Source organism: Salvelinus namaycush, unplaced genomic scaffold, assembly GCF_016432855.1.
Source record: "Salvelinus namaycush isolate Seneca unplaced genomic scaffold, SaNama_1.0 Scaffold2054, whole genome shotgun sequence".
Taxonomy (NCBI): Eukaryota; Metazoa; Chordata; class Actinopteri; order Salmoniformes; family Salmonidae; genus Salvelinus; species Salvelinus namaycush.
The window spans coordinates 30015-45609 of NW_024058847.1; the positions used below are offsets into that span (position 1 = coordinate 30015).

A 15595-nucleotide genomic window follows, 5' to 3' on the forward strand; every position below is an offset into this window, starting at 1 on the left:
CAATATCTACCAAACCCTGGTGTAACTGTGACGCCACCTCCTCATCTGATCCACTAACAATATCTACCAAACCCTGGTGTAACTGTGACCTCCTCATCTGATCCACTAACAATATCTACCAAACCCTGGTGTAACTGTGACACCACCTCCTCATCTGATCCACTAACAATATCTACCAAACCCTGGTGTAACTGTGACGCCACCTCCTCATCTGATCCACTAACAATATCTACCAAACCCTGGTGTAACTGTGACCTCCTCATCTGATCCACTAACAATATCTACCAAACCCTGGTGTAACTGTGACACCACCTCCTCATCTGATCCACTAACAATATCTACCAAACCCTGGTGTAACTGACACCACCTCCTCATCTGAACCACTAACAATATCTACCAAACCCTGGTGTAACTGACACCACCTCCTCATCTGATCCACTAACAATATCTACCAAACCCTGGTGTAACTGACACCACCTCCTCATCTGATCCACTAACAATATCTACCAAACCCTGGTGTAACTGTGACACCACCTCCTCATCTGAACCACTAACAATATCTACCAAACCCTGGTGTAACTGTGACGCCACCTCCTCATCTGAACCACTAACAATATCTACCAAACCCTGGTGTAACTGTGACGCCACCTCTTCATCTGAACCACTAACAATATCTACCAAACCCTGGTGTAACTGTGACCTCCTCATCTGATCCACTAACAATATCTACCAAACCCTGGTGTAACTGTGACCTCCTCATCTGATCCACTAACAATATCTACCAAACCCTGGTGTAACTGTGACCTCCTCATCTGAACCACTAACAATATCTACCAAACCCTGGTGTAACTGACACCACCTCTTCATCTGAACCACTAACAATATCTACCAAACCCTGGTGTAACTGACACCACCTCCTCATCTGATCCACTAACAATATCTACCAAACCCTGGTGTAACTGTGACGCCACCTCCTCATCTGATCCACTAACAATATCTACCAAACCCTGGTGTAACTGACACCACCTCCTCATCTGAACCACTAACAATATCTACCAAACCCTGGTGTAACTGTGACGCCACCTCTTCATCTGAACCACTAACAATATCTACCAAACCCTGGTGTAACTGTGACGCCACCTCCTCATCTGATCCACTAACAATATCTACCAAACCCTGGTGTAACTGTGACCTCCTCATCTGATCCACTAACAATATCTACCAAACCCTGGTGTAACTGTGACCTCCTCATCTGATCCACTAACAATATCTACCAAACCCTGGTGTAACTGTGACCTCCTCATCTGATCCACTAACAATATCTACCAAACCCTGGTGTAACTGACACCACCTCCTCATCTGAACCACTAACAATATCTACCAAACCCTGGTGTAACTGTGACCTCCTCATCTGATCCACTAACAATATCTACCAAACCCTGGTGTAACTGTGACCTCCTCCTCATCTGATCCACTAACAATATCTACCAAACCCTGGTGTAACTGTGACCTCCTCATCTGATCCACTAACAATATCTACCAAACCCTGGTGTAACTGACACCACCTCCTCATCTGATCCACTAACAATATCTACCAAACCCTGGTGTAACTGACACCACCTCCTCATCTGAACCACTAACAATATCTACCAAACCCTGGTGTAACTGTGACACCACCTCCTCATCTGAACCACTAACAATATCTACCAAACCCTGGTGTAACTGTGACCTCCTCATCTGATCCACTAACAATATCTACCAAACCCTGGTGTAACTGTGACCTCCTCATCTGATCCACTAACAATATCTACCAAACCCTGGTGTAACTGTGACCTCCTCATCTGATCCACTAACAATATCTACCAAACCCTGGTGTAACTGTGACACCACCTCCTCATCTGAACCACTAACAATATCTACCAAACCCTGGTGTAACTGTGACGCCACCTCCTCATCTGATCCACTAACAATATCTACCAAACCCTGGTGTAACTGACACCACCTCCTCATCTGATCCACTAACAATATCTACCAAACCCTGGTGTAACTGACACCACCTCCTCATCTGATCCACTAACAATATCTACCAAACCCTGGTGTAACTGTGACACCACCTCCTCATCTGAACCACTAACAATATCTACCAAACCCTGGTGTAACTGTGACCTCCTCATCTGAACCACTAACAATATCTACCAAACCCTGGTGTAACTGTGACACCACCTCCTCATCTGAACCACTAACAATATCTACCAAACCCTGGTGTAACTGTGACCTCCTCATCTGATCCACTAACAATATCTACCAAACCCTGGTGTAACTGTGACGCCACCTCTTCATCTGAACCACTAACAATATCTACCAAACCCTGGTGTAACTGACACCACCTCCTCATCTGAACCACTAACAATATCTACCAAACCCTGGTGTAACTGTGACCTCCTCATCTGATCCACTAACAATATCTACCAAACCCTGGTGTAACTGTGACCTCCTCATCTGATCCACTAACAATATCTACCAAACCCTGGTGTAACTGTGACCTCCTCATCTGATCCACTAACAATATCTACCAAACCCTGGTGTAACTGTGACCTCCTCATCTGATCCACTAACAATATCTACCAAACCCTGGTGTAACTGTGACCTCCTCATCTGAACCACTAACAATATCTACCAAACCCTGGTGTAACTGACACCACCTCCTCATCTGATCCACTAACAATATCTACCAAACCCTGGTGTAACTGACACCACCTCCTCATCTGATCCACTAACAATATCTACCAAACCCTGGTGTAACTGTGACACCACCTCCTCATCTGAACCACTAACAATATCTACCAAACCCTGGTGTAACTGTGACGCCACCTCCTCATCTGATCCACTAACAATATCTACCAAACCCTGGTGTAACTGTGACGCCACCTCCTCATCTGATCCACTAACAATATCTACCAAACCCTGGTGTAACTGACACCACCTCCTCATCTGAACCACTAACAATATCTACCAAACCCTGGTGTAACTGTGACCTCCTCATCTGATCCACTAACAATATCTACCAAACCCTGGTGTAACTGTGACCTCCTCATCTGATCCACTAACAATATCTACCAAACCCTGGTGTAACTGTGACCTCCTCATCTGATCCACTAACAATATCTACCAAACCCTGGTGTAACTGTGACCTCCTCATCTGATCCACTAACAATATCTACCAAACCCTGGTGTAACTGACACCACCTCCTCATCTGATCCACTAACAATATCTACCAAACCTGGCCTACGCAGCGCTACAACAGACACTCTGTAGCTCTACAATATCTACCAAACCTGGCCCACACAGCGCTACAACAGACACTCTGTAGCTCTACAATATCTACCAAACCTGGCCTAAGCAGCGCTACAACAGACACTCTGTAGCCCTACAATATCTACCAAACCTGGCCTACGCAGCGCTACAACAGACACTCTGTAGCTCTACAATATCTACCAAACCTGGCCCACGCAGCGCTACAACAGACACTCTGTAGCTCTACAATATCTACCAAACCTGGCCTACGCAGCGCTACAACAGACACTCTGTAGCTCTACAATATCTACCAAACCTGGCCTACGCAGCGCTACAACAGACACTCTGTAGCTCTACAATATCTACCAAACCTGGCCCACGCAGCGCTACAACAGACACTCTGTAGCTCTACAATATCTACCAAACCTGGCCCACGCAGCGCTACAACAGACACTCTGTAGCTCTACAATATCTACCAAACCTGGCCTACGCAGCGCTACAACAGACACTCTGTAGCTCTACAATATCTACCAAACCTGGCCTACGCAGCGCTACAACAGACACTCTGGTAGCTCTACAATATCTACCAAACCTGGCCCACGCAGCGCTACAACAGACACTCTGTAGCCCTACAATATCTACCAAACCTGGCCTACGCAGCGCTACAACAGACACTCTGTAGCTCTACAATATCTACCAAACCTGGCCCACGCAGCGCTACAACAGACACTCTGTAGCTCTACAATATCTACCAAACCTGGCCCACGCAGCGCTACAACAGACACTCTGTAGCTCTACAATATCTACCAAACCTGGCCCACGCAGCGCTACAACAGACACTCTGTAGCTCTACAATATCTACCAAACCTGGCCCACGCAGCGCTACAACAGACACTCTGTAGCTCTACAATATCTACCAAACCTGGCCTACGCAGCGCTACAACAGACACTCTGTAGCTCTACAATATCTACCAAACCTGGCCTACGCAGCGCTACAACAGACACTCTGTAGCTCTACAATATCTACCAAACCTGGCCCACGCAGCGCTACAACAGACACTCTGTAGCTCTACAATATCTACCAAACCTGGCCCACGCAGCGCTACAACAGACACTCTGTAGCTCTACAATATCTACCAAACCTGGCCCACACAGCGCTACAACAGACACTCTGTAGCTCTACAATATCTACCAAACCTGGCCCACGCAGCGCTACAACAGACACTCTGTAGCTCTACAATATCTACCAAACCTGGCCCACACAGCGCTACACCAGACACTCTGTAGCTCTACAATATCTACCAAACCTGGCCCACGCAGCGCTACAACAGACACTCTGTAGCTCTACAATATCTACCAAACCTGGCCCACACAGCGCTACACCAGACACTCTGTAGCTCTACAATATCTACCAAACCTGGCCTACGCAGCGCTACAACAGACACTCTGTAGCTCTACAATATCTACCAAACCTGGCCTACGCAGCGCTACAACAGACACTCTGTAGCTCTACAATATCTACCAAACCTGGCCCACGCAGCGCTACAACAGACACTCTGTAGCTCTACAATATCTACCAAACCTGGCCCACGCAGCGCTACAACAGACACTCTGTAGCTCTACAATATCTACCAAACCTGGCCCACGCAGCGCTACAACAGACACTCTGTAGCTCTACAATATCTACCAAACCTGGCCCACGCAGCGCTACAACAGACACTCTGTAGCTCTACAATATCTACCAAACCTGGCCTAAGCAGCGCTACAACAGACACTCTGTAGCTCTACAATATCTACCAAACCTGGCCCACGCAGCTCTACAACAGACACTCTGTAGCTCTACAATATCTACCAAACCTGGCCCACACAGCTCTACAACAGACACTCTGTAGCTCTACAATATCTACCAAACCTGGCCTACGCAGCGCTACAACAGACACTCTGTAGCTCTACAATATCTACCAAACCTGGCCTACGCAGCGCTACAACAGACACTCTGTAGCTCTACAATATCTACCAAACCTGGCCCACACAGCGCTACAACAGACACTCTGTAGCTCTACAATATCTACCAAACCTGGCCTACGCAGCGCTACAACAGACACTCTGTAGCTCTACAATATCTACCAAACCTGGCCTACGCAGCGCTACAACAGACACTCTGTACCTCTACAATATCTACCAAACCTGGCCCACGCAGCGCTACAACAGACACTCTGTAGCTCTACAATATCTACCAAACCTGGCCCACGCAGCGCTACAACAGACACTCTGGTAGCTCTACAATATCTACCAAACCTGGCCTACGCAGCGCTACAACAGACACTCTGTAGCTCTACAATATCTACCAAACCTGGCCCACGCAGCGCTACAACAGACACTCTGTAGCTCTACAATATCTACCAAACCTGGCCCACACAGCGCTACAACAGACACTCTGTAGCTCTACAATATCTACCAAACCTGGCCTACGCAGCGCTACAACAGACACTCTGTAGCTCTACAATATCTACCAAACCTGGCCTACGCAGCGCTACAACAGACACTCTGTAGCTCTACAATATCTACCAAACCTGGCCCACGCAGCGCTACAACAGACACTCTGTACCTCTACAATATCTACCAAACCTGGCCCACACAGCGCTACAACAGACACTCTGTAGCTCTACAATATCTACCAAACCTGGCCCACGCAGCGCTACAACAGACACTCTGTAGCTCTACAATATCTACCAAACCTGGCCCACACAGCGCTACAACAGACACTCTGTAGCTCTACAATATCTACCAAACCTGGCCTACGCAGCGCTACAACAGACACTCTGTAGCTCTACAATATCTACCAAACCTGGCCCACGCAGCGCTACAACAGACACTCTGTAGCTCTACAATATCTACCAAACCTGGCCCACGCAGCTCTACAACAGACACTCTGTAGCTCTACAATATCTACCAAACCTGGCCCACGCAGCGCTACAACAGACACTCTGTAGCTCTACAATATCTACCAAACCTGGCCTACGCAGCGCTACAACAGACACTCTGTAGCTCTACAATATCTACCAAACCTGGCCCACACAGCGCTACAACAGACACTCTGTACCTCTACAATATCTACCAAACCTGGCCTACGCAGCGCTACAACAGACACTCTGTAGCTCTACAATATCTACCAAACCTGGCCCACGCAGCGCTACAACAGACACTCTGTAGCTCTACAATATCTACCAAACCTGGCCTACGCAGCGCTACAACAGACACTCTGTAGCTCTACAATATCTACCAAACCTGGCCTAAGCAGCACTAAAACAGACACGCTGAAGCCACTGGGTACAGCATATCTGGGTAATAGTGGGTGGCAACAGTCTTCCTGTGTCTGATCAAGCATTTTATCTCTCTGAACCTCTCTCTCTCTGTCTCTGTCTCTCTCTCTCTCTCTACATCTCTCTCTCTCTACCTCTACCTCTCTCTCTCTCTCTACCTCTCTCTCTCTCTCTCTCTACCTCTCTCTCTCTCTCTCTCTCTGTCTCTGTCTCTGTCTCTCTCTACATCTCTCTCTCTCTCTACCTCTCTCTCTCTCTCTCTCTATACCTATCTCTCTCTCTACATCTCTCTCTCTCTTTCTCTCTCTCTCTCTCTCTCTCTCTCTCTCTCTCTACCTCTACCTCTACCTCTACCTCTCTCTACCTCTACCTCTACATCTCTCTCTCTTTCTCTCTCACTCTATCTCTCTCCCTTCCTCTCTCTCTCTCATCTCTCTCTCTCTACCTCTCTCTCTACCTCTCTCTCTGTCTCTCTCTGTCTTTGTCTCGCTCTCTCTCTCTCTCTACATCTCTCTCTCTCTCTACCTCTCTCTCTCTACCTCTGTCTCTGTCTCTGTCTCTCAATTCAATTCAAGGGGCTTTATTGATATGGGAAACATATGTTAACATTGCCAAAGCAAGTGAGGTAGATAATGTACAAAAGTGAAATAAGAAATAAAAATGAACAGTAACGATTACACTCACAAACGTCCAAAAGAATAAAGATATTTCAAATGTCATATTATATATATACAGTGTTGTAACAATGTACAAATGGTTAAAGTACAAAAGGGAAAATAAATAAGCATAAATATGGGTTGTATTTACAATGGTGTTTGTTCTTCACTGGTTGCCCTTTTCTTGTGGCAACAGGTCACACATCTTGCTGCTGTGATGGAACACTGTGGTATTTCACCCAGTAGATATGGGAGTTTATCAAAATTGGGTTTGTTTTCAAATTATTTGTTGGTCTGTGTAATCTGAGGGAAATACGTCTCTCTAATATGGTCATACATTTGTCAGGAGGTTAGGAAGTGCAGCTCAGTTTCCACCTCATTTTGTGGGCAGTGTGCACATAGCCTGTTTGGGCTGCAAGCCCGACGTCGGTACACTTATGACAACAGCCAGCTCAAAGTGCAGGGCGCGAAATTCAAAAGATATTTTTTTTAAATATTTAACTTTCACACATTAACAAGTCCAATACAGCATATGAAAGGTACACATCTTGTGAATCAAGCCAACATGTCCGATTTTTTAAATGTTTTACAGGGAAGACAAAATATGTAAATCTATTAGCTAACCACGTTAGCAAAAGACACCACTTTTCTTACTCCATCAGTTTCTTACTCCATCAGTAGCTATCACAAATTCGACCAAATAAAGAAATAAATAGCCACTAACCAAGAAAAAACTTCATCAGATGACAGTCTGATAACATATTTATTGTATAGCATATGTTTTGTTCGAAAAATGTGCATATTTCAGGTATAAATCATAGTTTACATTTCAGCTACAATCAGAAATTGCACCGAAAGCAGCCATAATATTTACAGACACCAACGTCAAATACCTAATTACTCATCATAAAACATTTCTGAAAAATACATAGTGTACAGCAATTGAAAGACAGGCATCTTGTGATTCCAGACAATATTTCCGATTTATTAAATGTTTTACAGCGAAAACAAAATGTAGCGCTATATTAGCGTAGCCACAATAGCCAGAAACACTTGGGCGCCCACGACCAGTTCACATGCACGACAGATATTAGAAATAGCATCATAAAATGTTTCTTACTTTTGGTGATCTTCCGTCAGAATGTTGGACAAGGTGTCCTTTGTCCAGAACAGTCGTTGTTTTGAGCTGGAACGGCAAATATCCCTCTTCATTTAGCATGCACACTAGCCGAGTGGCACGGATCTCTCCAACGACAACAAAGTCAGAGAACGGAACACGGCAAAACTCCCGAAATATTTTCAATAATCTGATTAAACTATATTGAAAAAACATACGTTACGATGATATGGTCACATGTATCAAATCAAATCTAAGACGGAGATGTTAGTCTTCCATAACGAGAGCAAAACAGAAGGCATATCCATGTCCTCTTTCGCACGCTCCAGAAACAGGAAGTGGACGGTCACGTCAAAGAAATAGCTTTTATTCCACCTCAGACCAAGATAAACACAAAATTTCTTCTCTCACAGCCTCTTGACACCCAGAGGAAGGCGTATGAAGTGTACGTAGACTCTTACGTATCATGACCATGTATAGGCAGGAAGTTGAACAGAGCATATATTTCTGACATTCCACTTCCTGGTCAGGAAAAGTGCTGCAGAATGAGTTCTGTTTCACTCAGAGAAATACTTCAAACGGTTTTAGAAACTAGAGAGTGTTTTCTATCCAATAGTAATAATAATATGCATATTGTACGAGCAAGAATTGAGTACGAGGCCGTTTGAAATGGGCACTATTTAACTGGCTACTCAATACTGCCCCTTGCAGCCATAAGAAGTTTTTAAGAGCCAGGTCTGCCTACGGCGGCCTTTCTCAATAGCAAGGCTATGCTCACTGAGTCTGTACATAGTCAAAGCTTTCCTTAAGTTTGGGTCAGTCACAGTGGTCAGGTATTCTGCCACTGTGTCCTCTCTGTTTAGGGCCAAATAGCATTCTAGTTTGCTCTGTTTTTTTGTTAATTCTTTTGAATAAGTCAAGTAATAATATTTTTGTTTTCTCATGATTTGCTTGGGTCTCATTGTGCTGTTGTCCTGTGGGCTCTGTGGGGTGTGTTTGTGTTTGTGAACAGAGTCTCAGGACCAGCTTGCTTAGGGGACTCTTCTCCAGGTTCATCTCTCTGTAGGTGATGGCTTTGTTATGTAAGGTTTGGGAATCGCTTCCTTTTAGGTGGTTGTAGAATTTAACGGCTCTTTTCTGGATTTTGATAATTAGCGGATAACGGCCTAATTCTGCTCTGCATGCATTATTTGGTGTTCTACATTGTACACAGAGGATATTTTTGCAGAATTCTGCATGATGAGTCTCAATTTGGTGTTTGTCCCATTTTGTGAATTCTTGGTTGGTGAGCGGACCCCAGACCTCACAACCATAAAGGGCAATGGGCTCTATGACTGATTCAAGTATTTTTAGCCAGATCCTAATTGGTATGTTGAATTTTATGTTCCTTTTGATGGCATAGAAGGCCCGTCTTGCCTTGTCGCTCAGATCGTTCACAGCTTTGTGGCGCTGATGTTTAGGCCGAGGTATGTATTGTTTTTTGTGTGCTCTAGGGCAATGGTGTCTAGATGGAATTTGTATTTGTGGTCCTGGCAACTGGACCTTTTTTGGAACAACATTTTTTCGTCTCTCTCTGTCTCTCTCTCTCTCTGTGTCTCTTTCTCTCTGTCTCTCTCTCTCTCGCTCTCTTTCTCTCTCTCTCTCTGTCTCTCTCTCTCTCTGTGTCTCTTTCTCTCTGTCTCTCTCTCTCTCTCGCTCTCTTTCTCTCTCTCTCTCTGTCTCTCTCTCTCTCTCTCTGTCTCTGTCTCTGTCTCTCTGTCTCTGTCTCTCTCTCTCTCTCTCTCTCTCTCTCTCTCTACCTCTCTCTGTCTCTCTCTCTCTGTCTCTCTCTCTCTACCTCTCATTCTCTCTCTCTGTCTCTCTCTCTACCTCTCTCTGTCTCCCTCTCTGTCTCCCTCTCTGTCTCCCTCTCTGTCTCCCTCTCTCTCTACCTCTCTCTCTGTCTCTCTCTACCTCTCTCTCTGTCCTCTGTCTCTCTCTTTACCTCACTCTCTACCTCTCTCTACCTCTCTCTGTCTCGCTCTCTATCTCTCTCTCTATCTCTCTCTCTCTCTGTCTCTCTCTCTGTCTCTCTACCTCTCTGTCTCTCTCTCTCTCTCTCTCTTTCTCTCTCTGTCTCTCTCTACCTCTCTCTGTCTCTCTCTCTACCTCTGTCTCTCTCTGTCTCTCTCTCTACCCCTCTCTGTCTCTCTCTCTACCTCTGTCTCTCTCTCTCTCTGTCTCTCTCTCTCTCTCTCTGTCTCTGTGTGTCTCTTTCTCTCTGTCTCTCAGGTTAAAAGGACTGGAGATCAGATCCCTGTCTCTGTTCTATGCTTTGATCCTTCCTCCTTATGCTTCCGCTGCTGCTGCTTTGTAATTTAACAATTGTACTGTGTATCTTAGAAACTAAACTACATTGAATTCCTCCCTCATACTGATGTACTCCTGTAAAACAGAATAGCTTAGACAGAATAGCTTTACTCAATTGTACCGTAAATGAAGGCTGCTATCTTGAAGCAACATGGTTGTAATGTGTTTATGTCAAGTTACCAGGGATGTAAAGTGGCTCTTAGCCTATAAGTGGAAGAAACAACGGGACTCGTATGAATAACACGAGGGCATGACGACAACATGTTTTCTGTTCGGTCGATCTGAGGCAGCAGCCTAGTCAGCATGACTGATGAGCCTCCGGCTATCTATAGTAGTGATCTGTAGTGACGCACCACACACACACACCATTCAGAAAAGCTGTGTGTGTGTGTGTGTGTGTGTGTGTGTGTGTGTGTGTGTGTGTGTGTGTGTGTGTGTGTGTGTGTGTGTGTGTGTGTGTGTGTGTGTGTGTGTGTGTGTATAGGGTATAGTACGGGGAGGGATTAAATGAGTTCTTGGAGATTAGACGACTCACTCACGTTCTGAGTACCTCCCAGAGCGCAGGCCTCCCAGGATGGAAGACAGGGGATGGAGGTAGCGCTGGAGCTCCATACACTGAGGACAACACAGGTATCTTTTGGTTATCACTACGGCAACAGCTTCCAGGAACAACACAATATTTACATATGACAGTTATTCAGAAAATAAGGTAATGGAATAAAACAACAAAACACACAGTGATGGGTTAGCATTAGCAACTAGTATTCTATAGCTATATAACATGAACACTGGGGGTTAGCATTAGCAACTAGTATTCTCTAGCTATATAACATGAACACTGGGGGTTAGCATTAGCAACTAGTATTCTCTAGCTATATAACATGAATACTGGGGGGTTAGCATTAGCAACTAGTATTCTCTAGCTATATAACATGAATACTGGGGGTTAGCATTAGCAACTAGTATTCTCTAGCTATATAACATGAATACTGGGGGGTTAGCATTAGCAACCAGTATTCTCTAGCTATATAACATGCATACTGGGGGTTAGCATTAGCAACTAGTATTCTCTAGCTATATAACATGAATATAGGGGGGTTAGCAACTAGTATTCTCTAGCTATATAACATGAACACTGGGAGGTTAGCATTAGCATCTAGTATTCTCTAGCTATATAACATGAATACTAGGGGTTAGCATTAGCAACTAGTATTCTCTAGCTATATAACATGAATACTGGGGGGTTAGCATTAGCAACTAGTATTCTCTAGCTATATAACATGAATACTGGGTGGTTAGCATTAGCAACTAGTATTCTCTAGCTATATAACATGAATACTGGGGGGTTAGCAACTAGTATTCTCTAGCTATATAACATGAATACTGGGGGGTTAGCATTAGCAACTAGTATTCTCTAGCTATATAACATGAATACTGGGGGTTAGCATTAGCAACTAGTATTCTCTAACTATATAACATGAATACTGGGGGATTAGCATTAGCAACTAGTATTCTCTAGCTATATAACATGAATACTGGGGGGTTAGCATTAGCAACTAGTATTCTCTAGCTATATAACATGAATACTGGGGGGTTAGCATTAGCAAATAGTATTCCCTCGCTATATAACATGAATACTGGGGGATTAGCATTAGCAACTAGTATTCTCTAGCTATATAACATGAATACTGGGGGGTTAGCATTAGCAACTAGTATTCTCTAGCTATATAACATGAATACTGGGGGTTAGCATTAGCAACTAGTATTCTCTAGCTATATAACATGAATACTGGGGGGTTAGCATTAGCAACTAGTATTCTCTAGCTATATAACATGAATACTGGGGGGTTAGCATTAGCAACTAGTATTCTCTAGCTATATAACATGAATACTGGGGGGTTAGCATTATCAACTAGTATTTTCTAGCTATATAACATGAATACTGGGGGGTTAGCATTAGCAACTAGTATTCTCTAGCTATATAACATGAATACTGGGGATTAGCATTAGCAACTAGTATTTTCTAGCTATATAACATGAATACTGGGGGTTAGCATTAGCAACTAGTATTCTCTAGCTATATAACATGAATACTGGGGGGTTAGCAACTAGTATTCTCTAGCTATATAACATGAATACTGGGGGGTTAGCATTAGCAACTAGTATTCTCTAGCTATATAACATGAATACTGGGGGTTAGCATTAGCAACTAGTATTCTCTAGCTATATAACATGAATACTGGGGGGTTAGCAACTAGTATTCTCTAGCTATATAACATGAATACTGGGGGGTTAGCATTAGCAACTAGTATTCTCTAGCTATATAACATGAATACTGGGGGGTTAGCATTAGCAAATAGTATTCCCTCGCTATATAACATGAATACTGGGGGATTAGCATTAGCAACTAGTATTCTCTAGCTATATAACATGAATACTGGGGGGTTAGCATTAGCAACTAGTATTCTCTAGCTATATAACATGAATACTGGGGGGTTAGCATTAGCAAATAGTATTCCCTCGCTATATAACATGAATACTGGGGGATTAGCATTAGCAACTAGTATTCTCTAGCTATATAACATGAATACTGGGGGGTTAGCATTAGCAACTAGTATTCTCTAGCTATATAACATGAATACTGGGGGTTAGCATTAGCAACTAGTATTCTCTAGCTATATAACATGAATACTGGGGGGTTAGCATTAGCAACTAGTATTCTCTAGCTATATAACATGAATACTGGGGGGTTAGCATTAGCAACTAGTATTCTCTAGCTATATAACATGAATACTGGGGGGTTAGCATTAGCAACTAGTATTCTCTAGCTATATAACATGAATACTGGGGGGTTAGCATTAGCAACTAGTATTCTCTAGCTATATAACATGAATACTGGGGGGTTAGCATTAGCAACTAGTATTCTCTAGCTATATAACATGAATACTGGGGGGTTAGCATTAGCAAATAGTATTCCCTCGCTATATAACATGAATACTGGGGGGTTAGCATTAGCAACTAGTATTCTCTAGCTATATAACATGAATACTGGGGGGTTAGCATTAGCAACTAGTATTCTCTACTTAAAGCTACACATTATCACCCTGTTCCATTCATAGTGTTTTGTTTTGAGCGCCCATAGTAGTGTACTAGTGCACTGCACCCTTACTAGTACACTAATTTTGACCAGGACCGATAGGGTGTAGTGCACTGTCCAGGGAATCGGGTGGCATTTGGGCTGTGTGACCCATGTCTTATAACGGGTCTTATAAGAATGACATCTAGAATTTATAGGATCTACTGTATGTGGTGACCCTTCACCTTCTGGGCAAACAGCTGATCCTTCTCAGGCTCCCCAGGTTTCGGTGTGTCTCTGTTCCTACAGCCTTCATACTGGTCTCCTGGGTGCCATCCATGGCCGTGTGCCCTCTTCCTGCCCTGCCCAGGCTTCTCAGTGCCACTCTGTCCGCTGCTTCTATCCCAGGTTTGAGAGGAGGACGTCGGGCTCCATGACTGTCTCGGTCTACTGCTTCTATCCCAGGCTTGAGAGGAGGACGTCGGGCTCCATGACTGTCTCGGTCTGCTGCTTCTATCCCAGGCTTGAGAGGAGGACGTCGGGCTCCATGACTGTCTCGGTCTGCTGCTTCTATCCCAGGCTTGAGAGGAGGACGTCGGGCTCCATGACAGTCTCTGCTGCTGCTGACCATACACAGTAGGACTATATTCCTGCGTCTCACTGGCCTCAGTGGGCCAGCTATATCTCTGGGTCTCACTGGGGCAGCGGCCCCCCTCGTAGGTGGCTGGAGGGGTGCCGCCACAACTAGAATCTCTGTCCCTGCTGCTCAGTCGAGGGTCAACATCGTTGGAATTATCACTGTACCCATCCCTACTGAGGCCAGAGTCCCCGAAATCTCCCGTGTCACTGCTCAGCCTATGGGGGTCCTCATGGTTGGAATTCCTGTTTAGCCTAGAGATCCCGTCCTTCGAAGAACCACAGTCGGTGTTACTGGGAGAGTCCCTTAATGATGATGATGATGATGATGAGGGTGGGGGTAAGGAGGACGAAGGTGCCGTCCTGGCACTGTCGACTGTGTGTCCGTCGGGGCTCAGTCCCACGCCACTGTCGTTGTCATTATCCTCACTGTCGCTGGCCAGGTAGTCTATTGAGTAATCGGAGTCAGACGCAGACATCCTCCAACGTATAGCAGGGCTACGGGCTCTCATCCACTAGAGAGCATCACACACCTGCAACACAATGTACTGTACATTATCAAGCACCTGCAACACAATATACAGTACATTATCAAGCACCTGCAACACAATGTACTGTACATTATCACACACCTGTAACACAATATACAGTACATGATTATCACACACCTGCAACACAATGTACAGTACATGATTATCACACACCTGCAACACAATGTACTGTACATTATCAAGCACCTGCAACACAATATACAGTACATTATCACACACCTGTAACACAATATACAGTACATGATTATCACACACCTGCAACACAATGTACTGTACATTATCAAGCACCTGCAACACAATATACAGTACATTATCACACACCTGCAACACAATATACAGTACATTATCATGTACCTGCAACACAATATACAGTACATTATCACACACCTGCAACACAATATATAGTAAATTATCACACACCTGCAACACAATGTACAGTACATTATCACACACCTGCAACACAATATACAGTACATTATCACACACCTGCAACACAATATATAGTAAATTATCACACACCTGCAACACAATGTACAGTACATTATCACACACCTGCAACACAATATACAGTACATTATCACACACCTGCAAC

General features: G+C 44.4%; 1 protein-coding gene across 1 annotated transcript in view; it reads right to left on the bottom strand.

Annotated features, from left to right (window-relative positions):
* LOC120038047 (cell wall protein RBR3) overlaps nt 1-15044 on the bottom strand; it is a 28886-nt gene extending 13842 nt beyond the window's left edge. Inside the window, exons 1-2 of the mRNA XM_038983986.1 lie at nt 14062-15044; nt 11280-11355 (exon numbers count right to left, since the gene is read on the bottom strand). Of these exons, the coding sequence (XP_038839914.1) occupies nt 11280-11355; nt 14062-14964 (979 nt within the window). The 5' untranslated portion in view covers nt 14965-15044. The remainder of the gene's footprint in view (nt 1-11279; nt 11356-14061) is intronic.
* Nucleotides 15045-15595: the final 551 nt, after the last annotated feature.